The sequence below is a fragment of the Ambystoma mexicanum genome, chromosome 11, assembly GCF_040938575.1.
Source record: "Ambystoma mexicanum isolate Mex_15411 chromosome 11, UKY_AmexF1_1, whole genome shotgun sequence".
In the NCBI taxonomy this organism is placed as follows: Eukaryota; Metazoa; Chordata; class Amphibia; order Caudata; family Ambystomatidae; genus Ambystoma; species Ambystoma mexicanum.
This window is the reverse complement of record NC_090934.1, coordinates 675,259,318-675,279,040: the sequence shown is the minus strand read 5'-3', so window position 1 is coordinate 675,279,040 and position 19,723 is coordinate 675,259,318. Positions and strand designations below refer to the sequence as shown.

The 19,723-nt window shown below is 44.8% G+C and overlaps 1 protein-coding gene across 5 annotated transcripts in view; it reads right to left on the bottom strand.

Annotated features, from left to right (window-relative positions):
- ARL14EP (ARF like GTPase 14 effector protein) overlaps nt 1-19,723 on the bottom strand; it is a 153,150-nt gene that overhangs the window by 17,301 nt on the left and 116,126 nt on the right. For all 5 annotated transcript variants that reach the window (XM_069623531.1, XM_069623533.1, XM_069623530.1 and 2 more), the window contains one exon: nt 16,293-16,423. In XM_069623531.1, coding sequence (XP_069479632.1) covers nt 16,293-16,423 — 131 coding nt within the window. The remainder of the gene's footprint in view (nt 1-16,292; nt 16,424-19,723) is intronic.

Below are 19,723 nucleotides of genomic sequence, written 5' to 3'. Positions count from 1 at the left end.
GGTCCCGACTGGAGCAACGAAGGGAACCGGGGGGGGAGATATTACTCAACCCTTTCAGAAGCTGAAGACAATAGGGAGTTTGAAGTCGGAGCCATGTTCCTGGGAAGGCTTGAAAATGGACAGCTTAACCAGATATATGTAGAAACAAAGCCCCTGATGGGTCAGAGGCATAAGAAATGATAACACTGATGGTGTGTCACAAGTTAATGGATCAATTTCCTAATCTCTACACCAGCTGCAAAACTTGGTCCAACAGCAGTGGCATAGAGCTTTTGCCACTGGCATTCTGGCCGAAAGCAACACCTCCATTAAGTCTTGCAGAAAGGTCCAAATCCATGTATCGCAACCTCTAAGAAACCATGCGTACATTTTCAGAGTTCTGATTTTTAGGTGGAGCAGCCAACCTCCTTCCTGAGTCAGCAAATTGTCTCTCTGAGGAAGATGAAATGGAGGACAGATGGACATTTCCAAAAGTTCTGGGTACCACATACTCCTGGCCCAATATGGAGCAATCAGGATCATGGACTTCCTGGACTTTCCCAACCTCCTGAGAACATGAGGAATGACAGGGACTGGAGGAAATGCAAACAGAAGTGGAAACTCGCATTCTACTATGAACGCGTCTCCGATAGTTCCTCTCTGGGGAAATTCCCTGGAGAACTGGTCGCACTTCCGGTTGACACTGGTTGTGATCAGATCCATCCGAGGGGCTTCCAAAATGGTATAGATCTCTAGAAGGACTTCCCGAGTTAACTTCCACTCATGCGAGACTGTTCTGCCTGCTCAGAGCGTCCGCCGTCATGTTCTCCTAGGTGAACGACTGATGGAGAGATTCTTTCTTGCAGAGCCCAAAACCAGAAATGCACTGCTTCTCTGCACAGTGGTAGTGACACTACACCACCTCTCTTGTTGAGGTAATGCATGGCCACTGTATTGTCCCTCATTATAAGGACACTTCTTTCCCCGTACAGATAGCAGAAAGGCCATCAGCGCTAGTCGGATTTCCTCTGGCACTAAAAGGCTGATGTGTAGTCTGGACTCCAACAGACAATCGACTGCCAATTGTCAGATCGGTGGCATGTGCTCCCCAAACCAATGGGGCAGGCATCCGTAACCACAGTTATCAGCCAAGGTTGTCAAAAAGGTTCTCCCTTCAACATGTTCTCCTTGCAGGTCCCACCACAGGAGATGCTGTGCAACCCTGCTCGGGACCTGAATAAGGTATGTGATCCTGCCGGAAAACTGATCTCAGGGTGCACCAGAGAGACCTCATCCTAAGGCGGGCCTCTGGCAACAGTAAAATGCAGGATGCCATGAGGCTGAGCAACCTCAGAAAATCGAAGGCCGGTAGACATTGGGCATGCTGAAATTTGTTTATCATCTGCAAAATGTGTTAAGCCCTTACCTCGGGTGGCAAAGCTTTTTGCAGAGTCCAGGACCTCTCCAATAAACTGAAGCTTTTGGGGAGAGGTCATTTGGGACTTCTTGAAATTGCGGGAGAAGCCCAGCTTGTGGAGAGTGGCAGGTGCTGTTGATACGTTCCAGAGCCTGTTCGGGTGAACGGGCTCTTATCAGCCAATCGTTCAGGTAGGGGTAGATGTGAATCCCTCCCCTCCTTATATTCGCTGCCACCACAACCATCAACTTAGTGAAGACCGTTGGGGCGGAGAGAAGCCCGAAGGTGGAACTAGAAACGGATAGTGAGAACTGCCAATGGCGAATCTCAAGTACTTCCTGTGCTTGCAATGTACGGACAAATGGAAGTAAGCATCGTGGAGATCCAATGACACCAACCAGTCCTGGAGCTGAAGGGCCTAAAGGATCTGCGAAAGAGTAAACATCTTGAACTTATCCTTCCTCAGGAACTCAAAGTCCAAGATGGGTCGCAATCCTCAGTCGTCCTTGGAGATCAGAAAATAAGGAGAGTACCAGCCTTGATATCTTTCCACCGCAGGTACAAATTCGACTGAACATTTCTGTAATAGGATTAAACTCTGCTGTAAAAGGGGCGGATCTAGATCCTTCAAGGACTGGCTGCCTCTTGCGGGACAGTCTAGAGGCCTTTTCAGAAAAGGAAGGCTGAAACCATGAGCAAATGTTTGCAGAGCCCAAGCATCAGAAGTAATACTTTGCCACTCTTCCAGATGCTGAGATAACCTGTCTCCCACCACATTCCTGTGAGTTAAGGCCTCAAAGTGGTTTTGGAGTCAGTGAGGCTGTGGGAGGCAAGCAATCCTGCCTCCGCGTACTTGTGGACCACAAAGCGGTCTCCTCTGTCCACTCTGAGAGAACTGTTCTCTTTTCCAATAGAGGAGTAAAATCGAAAGGGCCGACCCCTCCAACCCTGAGAAGTTGAGCGGCTCTGCAGAGGTTGAAGAATTGCAGCACTCAAAGACTTAGCAGCAGCTTTTGAAGACTGCAGCTTTTCTAAACCATACTTCCGCAGCCATGCGAACCGCCTTTAAATAAAGCCTGCTGCCATGAAGGCACTAACACAATCTGCTATGTCAAACGATAGCAGGGACTGGCAGATAGCATCTTTGTGATCCTGTATTATACTGAGGACACCCTCTCTCCTCCCCCCTCGGGTTGTGCTCAGAAGCCATTGCAACTACTTCCCACAGAGTGGGAGAAAACTTAAGCCGGGGCAAGAGTGGCATGAACTGCCATGGCTCCCTGCTGAAAACGCTTCTCTTCCCCAGGGCGTCAATCTTCTTATTTCTGTCCAGTGGAATCGTGGGATATGCAGCCCCCTTGGAGGTTTATGCTTGCACCACCAAACCCTCCGGACCTGGGTGTTGAGAGAAATTCCGGATCTATAGACGAGGGGCTGTACTTCTTGGGTAAAAAAAAGTTTTACACTGTGGCGGTAGAATCTGTTTTTTTCTAATTATCCAACTCTATTCCTCACTGCTGTTTGAAACGGAAGGATGGGATCCTTTGCAGGACCATGGTCAAGGATGTCCGTTAAGTCATCCTGTTCAAACTCCACAGCAGCTCTACTCCAGCCAAGGTATTCAATGCCTTTTGACAACACTGACCTATCAAAAGCATCAGCATGCCCAGATCCTTCTGAAGAACAAAACTACACCTCTGGAGATGTGTCCAAACCACTCTCAGCCCATTTCCCTTGCCTTGGGGGTCAAGTTCTCATCTTTGCTTATGATGACTGTGCAGGTGGGCACAGTCTGCAAAGCCGGCCATTTTAAACTATGTACGCTGAGGAAGGTTCTCCCCTTAATCCCTGATCATCTCCATGCCCCTGTAGTAGGAGCACTGGTTCTTAGTACAGCTGATTATTGTAACTCACTGTACTATGGCCAACCTCGCTACTTGCTAAATTGTATACAAATGCTCCAGAACGCAGCAGTACGAGCAATACTCTATCCTCCGGCCCGTACTCATATGACCCCACTCCTGAAACAACTGCATTGGCCTCTGATTGAACAACGGATCCTGTTTAAATCTATGTGTCTGGTTCACCAAGCCTTCTATAAGGTGGGAGCAGAGTATCTACAGGAGAAATTCATTATGTCCCTGCTTGTCCCCTACGCTCACAGGCTGCCCTACTTCTCTTGGTTCCCCGTGTTAAACGAGTGCAAACCGGCGGTCATGCCTTTTCTGTGGCAGCCGCTAAAGCCTGGAACCAACTGCCTTCGGCCCTTCGTGCGACCTCCAACCATCTACCCTTCAAGCGTGCCTGAAGACTCTTCTAATCTGGCTTTGCCTCACCTGCTCCTCCTAGCGCCAAGATGCCTTGGGCGTATGTTGCGCTTTATAAGATCACATAACATTAAGAGTATCAACCAGGTCCCTCATTCTTGACTCCTCTGGGACACCAGGCATGACATAGTCCTGCCCAAACAATGGGTTCTGTTTCTCCTCCTCTTCATAGATGGGTCATTTTTTTTTCGTCTGTGGCTTATAAACCCTAGACTGGCTGGAAGATGTTGACGGCTTCGACAATGTAGACTTCGACGTAGAGGAGCTACACATCGAAGCCTTCGATGGAGCAGGAGGAGTCGACTTTGATTTTACCCAAGGTGTCCAGTCCATTAATGGCACTCGAGGAACCTTCAAGCTTTTTCTGTCTGGGCTCATGGGCGCACGAACAGAAGATTTCAACACCACCCAGTCGAGGCACAATGGGGTCAGAAGTCTTCTTTGACTCAAACCAAGAGGTTGGTATTGCCGCCTTCGTGAATACCTCCAACAATTACTCTGAATTTTGAAACTCAGCTTTAGAAGCCGTTTTGCTCAAGAAGCTTACCAGTTTGCCATTGGACGAGAAGTCCGGGGAAGGCGATAGTGAGCGACGGTGCCTCTTCCTTGTAAGGATGCTTACTGTGCTTCTTAGTCCGTTGAGGAGAAACCTTGCTCAAACTTGTCCTCCTAAGAACTTAACTTCAACAGGGTGGTCAAAATGGATTTGGGAGAAGACCTAACCAGGACGGGTTTGCCCTTATTCTCTTTTAAGGCCTTCACCGATATATAGACTGACACGAGCCACAGTTATCAACTTTATGGACTGTACCCACATATCCGATGAGGGTCCGTGATAGACATCTTGGAATCGCAATCCGAACAGCTTTTAAAACCAGTGTTCGGGGTAGACATCGTAGAGTAAACTCGAATATGCAGTTAAAAAATATATAATACAATCGCTGAGGTGAGTAAACCGTTTCGAAGCCGTGCTTCCATAGAGGGAGCCCTTTACCATGGGGCGAGGGAGGTGATGCTGCTACCCGATAGTCCCCCCTCAGGGTGGTACTTAGCGGGTGAATCTCATGGAGGGGAAGCCCCCTTTGGGACCAGATCAGTAGAACACGGCATCCCCGCTAATCACATGACCCTAGACTCCTTTCCTACCATAACCCAACCTCTCCTTCACTTCCTCCCTCTCCACCCCTACCCTCATATAGCATGTACTTTTGTAGTCCAGCAAACAGGCTACTGAGCAAGGAAGATCTCTAGTGAGTTGCAACATCATGACTCACTCAGTACTGGGAGGAGGCGGGGCAGAGAAAACGAAACACTTTGTGTAGTCTAGTGGTTCACAAGAGCTGAATGGAAGAAGCTGTGTTAAAAGTAAAGAAAGACTTGACAAAGTGTCATGCCCTCCCTGGAGGAACCACAAGAGCCAGCACGAACCAGGAGTGAAGACGGAGGCTGACCGGGACCCCAAGAACCGAGAGAATTTGAGGCCGATCCAGGATGTGGGGACCACACGGCCAGAAGGCAGGCTGACGCTCTGGACACCTATTGCTATGGATTCGGACACTAGTATATTTGGTTTAGGCAGGGAAACCCCCTCTTAGCCTCTAACTCTTTACTTTCAATAAAAGTTTATGCCAACCAATTCACCACTCCTGCGTCCGTCTCCTATTGCTGCACCGTTATAGAGGACAATCTATTCGAAGCAGCCATTTTGAGCATATGGTACTCTAAAAGGCATTGGCATCATAAAATTAGAAATTACTGCCAAAGATTATTTTGACCTTCAGTTATCAGTTTACCTTCCACCATGTGACCTATCCCAAACGGGAGTAGTGTACACCTTAATTCTGGTATAGGCGAGCGTTCGGGCATAAATCAATTTTTTGGGTCCTTAAGACACTTAGTGGGACCCCTAAAAGTATACTTTATTTTTGCCTGCTCTGTTGGTTATTTTATTTTACTTTTGTGATCCGAGGGACTTCTACTGCAGCACCCTGTTGTGATATGCTGTCATAGTAGCCTATATGGCTACTATAGAGGGGTGTCATTTAAGCACTCCATTCAGGTCCCATGTTGATTCTATCACCTTACAAGTGTGTAACTCTGAAGGCTGTTGGCAGCTGCAATTTAGTTTTGCCTTCATTAGAGGTGCAGTCATTTTACCGAATTAGTAGCCCAGTGCACCAATAAGACAGCCATTGCGGTACTGATGCATTTATTTTTTAAAGTTCTAGCGCCCATTTTGTTTGGAGCATCCCTTGGCCTGTGTGTCAGGGCTAATATGGATGCTGCGCTAACATGGGCTTACTCTGAAACCTCTAGTGTACAGTTAACTTGGTTGGCTTGGGTTTCTGCCCCAAGCATGCCCAAATGCAAATCATGTGTATGGACCAGAGTGTTTGCAGGTTTTTAGGGCGTGGCCGATTTGCTGACCGCCAAAGCCTGTGTCTTGCTGGTGCGATTGCCACCGAGTGAATGTGATTATCAAGGAGAGACCCTGTCCATTCCTCAGAGTTTTACCTGAATCAATGGAGAACTGCTTTGAAGATGGGCTTCTACAGTTGAGGACCAAGTTTGACTATACTGGATGGACATTGGTTCCTTTGTCCAAGTCCAAGTATCTGTCCAAGTCCCAATATCTGCTCAAGGCTGCTGGAATTCCTTCCTTGATCCCCTCGTTCTCCCCTCGCATTCTGGATGTATTCCTTGGAATCATGGTGAGGGGTCCCCTTGGTGTTGGAGGGCCCTTCTACCATGAATGGCCATAGACTTCCATTGGACCAAATTCTGCTGGGCATCCAATCCATGGTTGGCTGGGTTTTGAATCTGGAACTGGAGTACCTTGAAAGGGGGCTTGGGGGTAAGGGAGCGTCTCCTCTGTTAATCCTTGGGTTTCGTTGCTTTGGTGACCGCACATGTGGGATAGAACTACTTAAATAAACCTTTGTAACTTGCTTATTGCCGGATACCAGACTCTAAGGGCGGGGCCGGGATTTGAACCTGCATGGTTTTGCTTCCAAGACAAACCCATTGTCCCTGAGCTATCCCTCCCAGCCAGAGCTATCCTACTTACCCGGCTTTAAACTAGCTGTGGAATTTGCCATGTTTATTCCCATAAGGACATTTATACTAACTTATTTTTTAAAACTAAAGTGAGTAAAAAGGTTACTTACCTATTCTTTGACATTCGTTCCGGGCTCCAAGAGTTTTACTCTGAAGACTGGATTTTTTTGTTGGTAACTGATTAATTTGGGGCTTTTAAGTAATAAACTACTGCTCTGCACTCCTGCCCATAGAAGTGTTACAGTAGACAACTGAGGCGGAAAGAGAGACTTCGCAGTTTTGGCTATGGACTTTTATTCCAAATGAAAAGTGGGTGGGGAAAGTGCCTCGCTGTCCCTACTCTAAGAGTTCCCTGCCTAAAGGAAAACTAAGGGTCTGTCCAGTGTCAAGATGTCCAAAGCAAAATGTACTATGTCCAAACTACTATTCTGGCGCTCACATTCTAAAAATGAGCTCGAAGGTGAAAAGTGAAATGTCTTTGGCCTTGAAAGTGTACAAAATTATAAAAAGGAAAGGCGTAACTACAACGCAAATTTTACCAATGCATAAAGTTCAGTTCCAGAGGATGGCTCCCTTCTCATGGATTTCTCTTCCATGCACGTCAAACTCTTTTTTCCTTGGGCTTTGCTGGTCAACAAAACAACTTGTATGCAAAACAATTTAGCTTTTCGCCTGGACTTTGTAGTATACCTAGTGTATTCCCCTGCCAGGTTTCTTCTCCTCTTTAATGTAATTTAAACAAAGTATTTGGCTATACCCGATGCAACCTCATATCAGGACTTACTCATGCGATTTACTTTACACACTGTCCAACTTTACTTGCCTGGTATACTCTCCTGCCAGGACTTTCGCATATGCTTCACTTAACACACTAGCAAACTTAACAGCATCTTCGGTAGGGTTGCCGATGTGCACCGGTGTCCTAGCTTCCCCTTTGTGGACTCACTGGTTCTCTGTGGCGTGCTTTGGTTCTACTGCAGTAAGCATTCAGCAGCTTTTTGGCATCCCATTCCTTCTCTTCGGGTTTGCCAACCTCGCTTTGTGGCTTACGTGTCCTTACGGTACTAGCTCTCCTGCAAGTTGCTTCTCTGTGCTCGAGCGGCGTGCTGGCTGCTCTCCGGGACCCTCGTACGCCAGGAAGTACTCCCTTCTCTTCCTCTCGCAGCTGACCAGCCCCTGCAGTCTACCTCCCTTGGCATGCTCCATGAGCCGGTTGGCTGTATGGTCTTCTCACCGAGAGGACAAGATTCTCCCAGCCATTCTCTCCTGTCTGTCAGCTGGTTCTGCGTTATGTGCTGTGTTAGGCAGAGTTTGTAAGCAATACCCTCTGGGAACACTACAATGACTACAGGTGTAATCAAACCAACCTTTGGTATAAGTTTGTACTACACCGTTTTGGTAGTGGGGCTGAGCAGCCAGGCTGATCTCAAGAGGGGAATGTGAGCAGCAATGATGTTACACAGAGGTCTACAATCACAGGTGTTCAAACAAACACTTACACTCAAAGTTTCTCTGATAAATACTTATTAATGTATTTATCTGTCAGTTATAAAACATTCATTCAAAGAGGCAATTATATAGCACACAAATATACTTCAATACTATTTCAGAATACTTTTCAAGAGGAGTAAAAGGCAAAGATTATTAGAACATGAATGTTTACAATTATTCTTAGACAGTTTTCACCAGAAGAGTCCATTCAATTCACTAGGCTATTCCAAAGTCAATGGGCTAAAGTCTTGGATAGGGTAAAGCGGTTCTGGTAAATAAACGGTAAAGTCTCTGCACAAGTTCTCAGAAGTAGTTTGTAAAAAGAAGAACCATATGTTGGGTCATAAACTGATTAGGCATGCGAGTTGCAAAGGTTTCAGGCACTCACCGCGAGAGGCAAGTACTCTCAGTCTCGTTTCACAGTACCTTACAATGAAGAAAAAGATGCACCTGATGACATCTGTTCCTGGCAGTTCCTGCAGATCTCACTGTAGCTGTGCCTCAGTCGTGGGGACAAGAGGGAGGACGTCCGGGGACTCCTGCACTGCACTCAGACTGGTCAAAAAGCTTGCAACTGCCAGACTTCAATTCGGATGGCTGTAAGTAACGCACACAAGCTGGTGTCCCTCTCCCTGGTCCTACAGTTTCCTGCAGCAACTCTAAGGAAATTGATCCAGCTCCGAGATGGGTATCCAGGTGGCTTACTTTGGAGTGGATTGGTCCCACTTGCAGGGCTTCTCTGTCGATGCGAACTTGGCGATTCGGACCTGCAGCAGGGCTTCACCGGGCAAACCAATGGTCCAGGAGTTGCAGCAGCCTTCCTCTTCAAGCTCTTCTTCGGTTCCTAAGTTCCAGTGGTCGACTCTGCCTTCCAAGCTGAGAGACTCGCCTTTTATTCAGTTCTCTCCCATTCATTCCAGTCTAGCTGTCATTCACCCAGCAGGGTGGCTGTCCTTGCAGGACAGTCAGCCAGCCAATCACCACAGAGTGCATTTGGGTCTCCTAGGAGACTAAGCACAGGGATTTACGAGCACCTCCCTCACTTCCTGCCCACCCCAGACACTCGGGCGCCAGAAGCGGTCTTCACTCCGGAAGCCTGCCAAAGGTGAATGAACAAAGAGACCAAACCTGTTTTGGCAAGCAGAGAAAAACTCTAGAAGGACCTTTCCACAAAGAAATGGCGAAAAAAGAAGACTGGGACCCGTTTCAACAAAGGAGGCTCAGACGCCATCTTGAAAAACATGGCTCCCGCGATTTAACGTTACCGAAGCTACAAATAGTTTGCGGCCGGGAAAAAAAAAATTGTAGTTTGCTGTAAAACCACTGACACCAGCCATTCTGAGAGGAAAGGGTAACATTTGACTGTTACATGAGTATCTAGACACAGGGGATACTAAGTAACCCAAGCACTCTATTTTAAGATAGGGTGTGCTGGGTCTAGGAATTTAAAAAAGACTGGTAAAGTCAATTACACTTTACTTACTGTGGGAAACAGTAGTTTATCCCAAAGAAGGTTGTTAAACCTTGAGAAAGCCTGAAAGGCTTCTCTGCGTCACTGCAATGAGGGTGCTTGGTGACACAAATGAAAAAGATGATGCCTATTGAGTTGGTTAGACTCCATAACCAAAAAGAAACAAACACAGAAAACACAGTGAATGGAAAAGTTCAAAGTCCCACAGTATAGCAAATTAGCTGGAGGGCTCTAAGGTGGAGTAATTGGCACATTGAGAATTCTCCCCAACATCCTGGCACCAATTATTGGCTCCCAACCACAAGAGCGCAGCTTGTGCTTCTACCCTTAATCGATCTTCATTGCTCCACTCAGCTTCTTTGTCACAGTACTATTACATTCATGATAAGGGAAGTCAGTTCTTGGTGACACATACAGAGCATGGGAAGATCTTCTTAGGAGCTTTCATGGGTGTGTGATGTTATGATAATATGCCATTAAGGCATGGGGAATGGGTGGGGTACACCTAAAAGGAAATGGGGGATACCATGTCTCGTCTGATGATATTGTGTCACTCCATTGAGGGTTGCCTCCCCACAGGTGATCCTCCATCTCTAAAGATGCCCCCAGGGTCACAATCGGGTAGCGGCTGCTGTTCCCTGGCTACATGGGGAGAGGTCACTGTGGGTAAAGGAATGATGACACCATCTAATTCATGACATAACTTTGGTTATTTTGTTTCCAGCGATTTCTAGAAATGTATTGAAACCAAGTAGGTCTGGTACTACAAATGTAACTGTCTGGCGCACTGGGCATGGTTTAAATGTTAACCCGTTAATCCCACTAAGTATGCGGGTTAGCTGTGATTAACAGATTGCATTTAGCTTTGCCTAAACAGTAAGACTAATTGTCATTTTATGTAGATTCACTAGGTACAGGAGTGAAGGAGCAGCCAGCTGGTCCTGTTTTAGAATTTAGCCCCCGTTTGGAGGCTCATATTGTACAATCCGTGTCAGGTATGAAGCCTACTAACTGTTTGGAGAGATAGTTGCCCAGCTAGCACATTTAAAGCATGCATGGTAACCCTTGTTCCTGGGGTTACTAAATTGGTCAACCTGTCCTTTGCAGAGGCTGTCGTTCCTATAAAACTTCAGGAAGCCTGGATTACTCCTCTCCTTAAGAAAAATTATCTTGTTCCCAGTAACGCAAAACATTACCGACCTATTACGCTTGGACTATGTTGCCTATGTGCAACTGAAGGACTTCATAGAGAATAACAACCTCTTTAATCCCAGACAGTCAGGTTCTAGAGCTGGATATGAGACAGACTGCATTGTTGGACCTTAAGTCTAACATTGCGGGCATTGTGGACCAAGGCAAGCCAGCATTGCTTATGCGCTGGATCTGTCTGCCGCGTTCGACCTGGTAGATCACCCACTGTTGATCTCCAGGTTGAGCACCCAGACTCCGTGCTCCTGCAGGGTCACTCAGTGGATTGCCTCTTTTTTTGGGTCTACGAATTGCAAGAGTGGCTGTGGAAAACGCCAGCTCCTCTGTTACATCCATTACCTGTGGAGCCCCCCCCAGGGATTCTGGATTTCTCTGCTGCTCTTCAACATTTATATAAATGTATTTTCTTAAAATTTTGGATGACCTGGGTGTCCAGTATACAAATTATGCTGACGACACCCAGGTCATCTTTGAATTGTCAGGTTGTTATACTAAACATGTTTTTGTCATTAACATGGTATATGAGGCGATTCAAGAGTGGATGTGCATAAATTATTTAGCTTTCAATGCAGAAAAAAAAACAGTTGTTGATTATAGCCTCTGGAAAAAAAAAAAAAAGAGAGTGGCAACATGCCATCAGAATATGAAAGCTTCCTTGTAGCGGGCATAAAATTAACGTATCCAAGAAGGTGAAAACCCTGCGTATTATCCTAGATGCTGAATTATCGATTGAACGACATGTAGCCCAGGTTTGTGCGTCTTGTGGATATGTCACGCAACTCCATCATATTACTCTTATTTTTCCCAGAAAACTGCTCTCTATTGGCCTCAGATTAACTCACGACTAGACTATTGTAATAGTCTATTATTGGGTACAGCAAATACTAATATTCAGGGTTTCAAGTCACTCAAAATGGGGCAGGGAGAGCTGTCTGTGGCCTTTCTAGAAAAGAAAATGTCACAGAGGCTAGACGAGGTTTACATAGGCTCTCGGTTAAACATCAGACCATGCATAAGGTACTCTCTATCACTTTTAAATGTCACAATGGGGTGGCGCCACAGTATTTGACAAATCGTCTAGCCACTTGTCCCAGGTCAAGGTTTATGATCTTGTGATCCATCAAAATTATCTCGGGCGAGATTTAAACTTAAACCTTTTGGCTGTACCATGTTTCACTTTCAGGCGCTGTCCTTGTGGAACAAACTGTAACTGGAGCTTTGGCAACTAACTTCCCTCACTGACCTTAAAAGGGGCCTTAAGACCCTTTTGTTTAATAAAACTCCTGATTACTCGTTATAAATGGCCTGATCTATTTCTCCCCTGACCGCCGCAGATTTCATTTATCCTCCTGTCTTTGCTCATTCTTATTTTTCTAGCTGTTTGTTCAAAGCGCTTTGAGGTCTAAGGGCGATGTAGCGGTCTACAAAAATGATATCAATCAACCTAATTTACTATACTGTAAAGGTTATTTTTTTTGCACTTTTAAAGCACTCACACAGCCCACGGGCATCGAGGCACCGTTACAGGAATTTTTTTTATTTTTTTTGTTGCGCAATTGTTTTGTTTTGGTTGCATATTTATAACGCGCTTAAATACCCAGAGGTTTCTAAGCAAGGACCCAGAGATCGAACCTGTGTTGCTTCGTGTCGTCTTGCTTCCAAGGCGAACACATCGTCGCTGAGCTATCCTTTTGTGTGCACTGATCAAGACGAAGTAATGTTTGTTGCCTATGCCTGGGGACCCCTTTTGGTTCCTCACCCCTTAACCTTGTAATACCCAGGGTTTGCCACCAGGTATGATCTATGGGAGTGAGAGGGGTCTGACCCTTTACTGTTTACGTACATTTATTGTTCTAGGGTATCCAACTAAAATACTTACTTGAAGTTGGTCTAATTTATGTCTTACCCCATCATAAAGTGTATATATTTTTTCAGTATGTGTTTGGTGTCCTCATTTGGGCTAATTGTACCCATCTACCAGCATTCTGCCCTCCCTTGAGTGAAGCAAAGCCTGCTCTACCATTGCGACCCATAGTGTGTTTAGTCTATCTTTTGGTTGTAACCCAATCTTGGCCTTTGGCTAGATGGCTTCATACCAGAGGGCTGTGGAAGAATATGCAACAGGCTGAATCGGTTATTTCGAGGGATGCCCACAGCAATTCCTGTGGCTGCGGTTCAATCAAAACCATCTATCCATCATCCTAGCTTTTCAGTTTTGCTTAAGTCGCGAAATGTCATAGTTCTCATACCATACCATCGCCAGACTATGCAGTTCCTGTTAATGAAGCATTTGATGGCAATCAAATTTTCAGGTACTCAATCAAATCCCCGTTACTCATCCCGCTGTCAAGCATTGCTATGAAAATGTGAGCTACCATTTAATTGGCAAGTATTTCCAACAAATAACCAGGTAATCACCCCAAATGCTGGTCGTCAGTACCAAATGCCATGTCACTTGCCACATTGCCAGGGATCACCGCCAAATATGTACTTGCCTCACTGCCAGATGTTATCAAATGGCCAGGTCACTAGCCCACTGCCAAGATGTGCCATAAAATGCCCACTTATTATCCCCAGGAACAAGTACTGCAAATAAACGCCCACGGGTCTTGCACATGAGCATCGAGCAATATAAAATGCCTAGGTACTTTCCCCATTGCCAGGTGCTGCAACCAAAGGCTCAGGTAATTGTCTTAACAGAGAATTACTAGCGAATAGTCACAAACTTGTTCCCCAGCACTTCTAAACAGCCAGTGTGCAGAAATGATCTGCATTAAAGAGGAGTAAGCATAGAAGGAGAGTGCAGCATCACTGTGCTCGCCCAAACCTACACTTCCCAAATGCCATGGGCAGGGTTGTAGATGGCGGGACTAGAGGAAAGTGCAGAGGCATTACAGCAGATCTGAACACAGGGAATGGTGGCAGTGTTGCTGCTTTCTTATGGGCCCATAAGCCTCATCTGTGCCATTTACAGGGGGAAGAGCAATGTGGGTGAGGGGTGGCAAATATGCTATCCAGTGATGAAGTTGCTGAGGAAAATGTTGCAAGGGGCAACATTTCCGCTCCCTAGAAAATAGAGCACTTTCCCCAAATATTCTATGACTGGAGTTCATAATAGTAAATAATATATGTCTCCAGAATATATCGAAGGCTTTTAGGGGTGCAGAAACAAAAAAAGAAAATAACTGCCTACGTGGCAAATTTTTCCCCAGGCGACATGATTTGCCTTAGTAGGGAGCACAAACCAAAATTTAAATCAAGAGACAAGTATGTGTCCCTCTAATGTGAAGGAACGTTTGGGTCGATATCACGTTATGCCTCCGCGACCTGGTTAATTGCAAGAATTTGCGCTGGCGCATTGGTGTCTCATAGAACTGAGACTTTGAGTTCCTCGACTCTGTTTGTTAAACTCAAAAAACAAGCTGCTGTGACTGCACCATATTACTGCGCCAGAAGAAAATAAGTCTGAATCCAGGTAGGGTTATGTGATGGGACGGTTCAATTAAATTGCCCTATAGATTACACGTGTTTTGGCAAGGTGCCTTTCTCAAATCAGGGCATATTCAGCATCGTTTCTTGTAACCATTACTGAATATGTATTAACTGGGATCAATCTCAAATGAAAATGTTGTTTCCACCTCCCACGTCGTGGTTTAAATCAAGAGACAAGTATGTGTCCCTGTTCGACCTCTGCCCCCCCCCCCCCTCCTCCAGCCACCCTCCACTGAGCATCCTACTGCTCCAACTTGCAGAATGCAGAAACCAGGCTAACCATTTTAGAGCCACTGCTGCATTTTTCTTATAAAAAAGGGATGAGGCAAACACCTTGAAGTAAGCCTTGTACAAACTTTAAAATGGCTCTGGTTATCAGCGGATGGCCTGGCCTCCCAAGGTACGGATTTTCCTGTTTTTTTTGTTTTTGTTTCAATCATTGTTAAAGGGTTGTTCATGTAAGAGCAGTGGTTCAGGCAACTCCTGTCGTGAGTAAACCAACACACAAAAAAGGTCTGACATGACAATTCTATGCTTTATACACTCCACTGAACCTGATCCAATCAGGCAAATTGAAATGAAACGAAATGCATCCCCTTTGTAAAAACAGGATGTGCATTACATTGTGTAGTCATTTCCGGGTTGTTTGGGGGATACACTTTTGTGATTTGGACACATTTTCTTTGGAGCAAGCGAAGGAAACACTATTTCTTTTCTTCAATCGCATGAAAAGAAAACTTGTGTTAATCATTCTTTTGTACTCAAATCATAAACGTCCAACTTGCCAATCGGTTCTAATACTTCCCATTTCTTAGATATTACCCATTTTAAAAAAGGCATAACTTATTAGCCTCATAGAGTAGGCATTCTATTTGACAAAATGGAGCATCAAACCTTTTCAGCAGGGGTGCCGTGACCATGCCTATGCCTGGCACTGCGATCCTAACTGGGCATAATGGAATCTATCACTATTCTAACTGGGTATAACCAAATGTGCTATGCTAAATAGCTATATTCTTCACAAGGGCACGGGAAGGTAATGGTCCACATACCAACGGTTTTGATTGCAACATCTACCAATAGTGAGAGTTTGAACCTTGAATACGCAATTCCTGGACATTTTAATGGCAACATTGCCAAATGACAATACCCAAGCAGTTAAATGGAAATAGTTGTCAAATTAGGGTTCCGCATGCACATTTGGTAACTACGGGAAAAAAAATTAGAAACCAGAGTATATGTTGCAAATTCCGAATAAAACACTATGCAATGCTTATACAGTAGACAGCTGTTGGTGGTGTTGCCAAGACTTGTTTTTTAGCGTTAAAGATTACGAAAGTAACTATTTAGAAAATAGCACTGATATGCTATCAGGATTCGATCAGAGTAGAACCGATACAAATTAAGCCAGATATATTAATGATTAATGGCTAAAAACAAAAACAAAAAAGGTCAGCACAGTCGAAAAATATAGCGAAATAACTGGGAGACAATTCAGTATTTATGAACATTAATGAATCTCCCTGGATAGAAAAGCTTGTGTTTCTTAACTACTAAAGCTTTGAGGAGTTAACTTTCTTAAATTAAGACTTTCACACTGATGAATTAATTCAATAGACCCAAAAAGCAAATTTCTACAATCTCATTTTTTTTATTTACAATTTCTGGTGAATCGGTTTATAACAAACCTTACACAAACAAATTGAAATGAAAAGCAGAAGATAACACCTTTAATCACATCTCCTATAAATCATACAAAAAATATTTTTTTCTGACACCTTACGGAGCAAGATTGCTGTGCCTCCAGAAACAAATACGCACTTTAAATCTTTAAACTGTTGTACCCCACCTGTCTGAAGTTGGTTGGGTGTTTTTAGACTGCAGGCGCCTTTTTTCTCTTTTACTGGTTTCTGGTGTGAACTCTGTCTGTCGTCCTGGATTAGCAAACTGTAGCGATTTCAGGGCTTTTGCTGCCCGACCCTAGACAAATAAAAACGTACTTTTCAATTTTGCAAGTCACGTTTCGTACGATAACCAACCAATATTAATGTCTTCATATTTCGGACAAATCTGCACAGGTTTTCAACTGCAAGGTCATGGGCAGCTTCAGTTTGGCAACATTACCCTTTATATCGTGGGGGCGTTTGGGGGGATATGGCCTTGGCTGTGCTACAGTGGGTTGGAGGAGCACACAAAAGCAAAACAAATCTTCAGTCACTTTCAGTATTGTTCATGGTCCAGTAAGGACCTAGAAGGCTCGATTATGGGTCATTGTTGACCACTAGAAATCAAGCTAGAGACATGCTGATGGGCCCAGGAATAGAATAGTGTTCCTCCTTTTCAGGACAGCCACCATTTTCCCGAGCTACTGTGCATGTTGAAGAGGCAAGGAACGCTGCTAGAGAGAACACTGGACATAGTAACTCACTGAGCGCAAATAAAATCCAACACATTGGTTATCCTTGTTAGCTGAACAATAGAGGTTAAAGTTATTTACGAAACGACGGCAAACGTATTACAAATAATAAGAAAAAAAAATGATACAGTAAAAATAGGGTGGCTCACTGGGGTTTGGGGTCCCGTTTTTTAAAAGCAGAATGCTGTCTTTCAACCAGGGGCCATCCTGTTTAACATGTGGCCAATTTTCATGTAATATTAGTCACAAAGGCTCTGTTAAAAGTAACAGTGTTTAAACAGTATATACAAGACATAATCTGTAAGCATAGCATACTTAAATTTCAAACAGAGGTTGGAATCCAATGTTTGTTTGGCTAATAGAGCTTTTTTTTAAAGGGATATTACAGCCATTACTAGCTTTCAAAACCACGTTTTTTAAATTTGAGCAGCACTAGTAGAACTGAAACAGAACCTTCAATTGTATGGAAGGACAGTTCGAATACAAGGGATCAGAGGAAAGGAAGACACGGGTTTATATTTCATGGTCTATAAAAAGAAAGTGAATTTGGTGGAAAAAAAATACAGCAATGTTTGTGTCCATTCATTTGAATCGCATACTGCAGTTAGAGGAAGATGTTCATGTCGCACAGTAAAACGCTACTGGAACGAATGGATCCAGCAGCAGTATGAAAGAAAAAAAAAAATATATATATATATATATATACACACACACACTTATCACTACATTTCCATTTCATACAGCATAAAAAGCAAGCCCCCACCCCTGTCAGTGTTCACTCGTCCATACCTATAAACGAAGTGTCGGATTTCAGTTGTACTTTCACTGTTAATACGAGACGCCTGTTGTCTTAAAAGCTAGCAGACCAAAAAAAATGGAGTTAGTCTGCGTTTACCCTAAAAAAATAAATGAAAAAAAAAAACACAATTGCGCTAACGTTTCATAGAAACGAGGTGCAATAAATGGATTCCTTAACTTGAGACTTGTTTAGAGCAATGTAAAACGTTAAGCGGAGTAAAGCTTCGCAATTACGGAACGGTTAGGGATACAGGAATTGGGTGCAGTCACATACTAACTGTAGACAGACATGGATCCAAAGGGCATAGAAGTGTGATACACCAAAAAGCCGTTTCTAAGATGGCAGCGTTTTGAAAACGTGTTTGGTTGGTTGCCCACCCTGGCTTGTAATATCTGTAAGGCAGGGTCATTGATGGCATGTTCGTAGGAAGCACAATGCCGGTTTGAGCACTAGCGTACATGGAGGCCTGCCATCATCAGGTGCTGTGAGCTTGTGCAGCACTGCTTGGCCAGACTAGCACGAGGGTCCAGGGTCCACACTCTTCTTGGTCTTCTTTGCAGCAGGCAGCAAATCCTTTCTGATGCCTTCCTGGGCTTACCCCCAGAGTTCTTCCCAGGAACTTTGAGGGCTTGGTTGAAGGCTATGGCATTGATAGTGGGCCCGTGCTAGGATCCAGATCTGAAATTTGAATACATTTGATGGGAGGTGAGGGGTCTCCTGCAGCCCCTTTGCTGGGGTCTCTGTAGTGGCCCTGCAGCCTCCACGCTTGGTGAGTTGGGTGAAGCCTTGTAAGCAGAAAAGGGCTCTCCATCACCCCTGCTTCACAATTATACAAGCTGATGGCTCCTTTTGTTTACACTGCACACTCAAGCCTTTGAGCTGCAGCTTCATCCCTTTTTACTCTAGAGTGCTGGCCTGCAAGTGCTCGCCCTACATTTTTTAGGCTCTACGCCTCTGTATACATTTTCTAATTCCCTTACTTGGATGATACAGCTACCCAACCATCTGCAGATTACTGCATGGGGATTGTCATGCATGGTCTTTGTCATGGGGAAGCACAAGATCTAGTCGCTTCAGTTTCGATAAAAAAGCTAGTCCGAAAGCAGGTAAGGACCCCCTACCCTTCCACACAACAACACTGCAGCCAGTCTACCTTTGCAGCAGATCAAGGATATATTCCGAGACCTAGTCAGACATTGAGGGATTAAGGGCAGAGTTGGATTTGCTGACTAGCTGCAATCCCAGATCAATATGCACAGTTTCTGCTTGATGGGGTCGAGACTAGAATGTCAGAACTTGCCCACCATTGGAACCATTGTTGCCTTCAAGCAGGTTGAGCCCCCCCTTGAACATGCCTAATGGTGCATTTTGCTAAGAATGAAGATTCAGTGGCGAATATCCGGATTGTAGGGACTGCCAAATGTAAGGTACCAACAACATTGCTTCATTTGTTAAGACCATGGTCAAATACATGCTTGGCAAGCCACAATCGTCACGTTCTTTGTTGTGGAACTAGCCCACTGTACCCTTGGGCCCAAGCTTGCAAATCTTCTCAACTTGGGAGACAGACGCGTTTCTACGACTGGCCATGGAAAATAAAGCTTTACCATATTTTTAGGCCCATCATAGATAATTCATTCAGATTTCACTTCCGCGGTTCAGTCCCATCGCATGTCTTAGTGGGAGAAAGGTGCTACAAGAAAGATAACTCCAATATCCCATGCCGTATTCTGCACATCTCTGGCAGAGATTTGACAGATAACTTCTTCTTTATAACTCCGGAACAGACACGCTCAGACAAACGCTTCTGCTGCTCATCTTTTTAAGTTGGAGTTTGCAATTATTTCTATTTGGAGCCTCTAGTGGATCCTAGCACATTAGCGGTGCCCAATGGCATGGTTGCAGTGAGGTGGTTGAGTTCTTTGTATAAAGTGGGGAAGGGATCACTGGCTGTGCTGTGGGTCGATGCAGTGGACAATCCCCCACCTCAGACTCAGGTTTTGTCACTTTGTCAGTTACATGATTAATCGCACATGGCTAAATTCTGCCCGGTTTATGCCTGCCA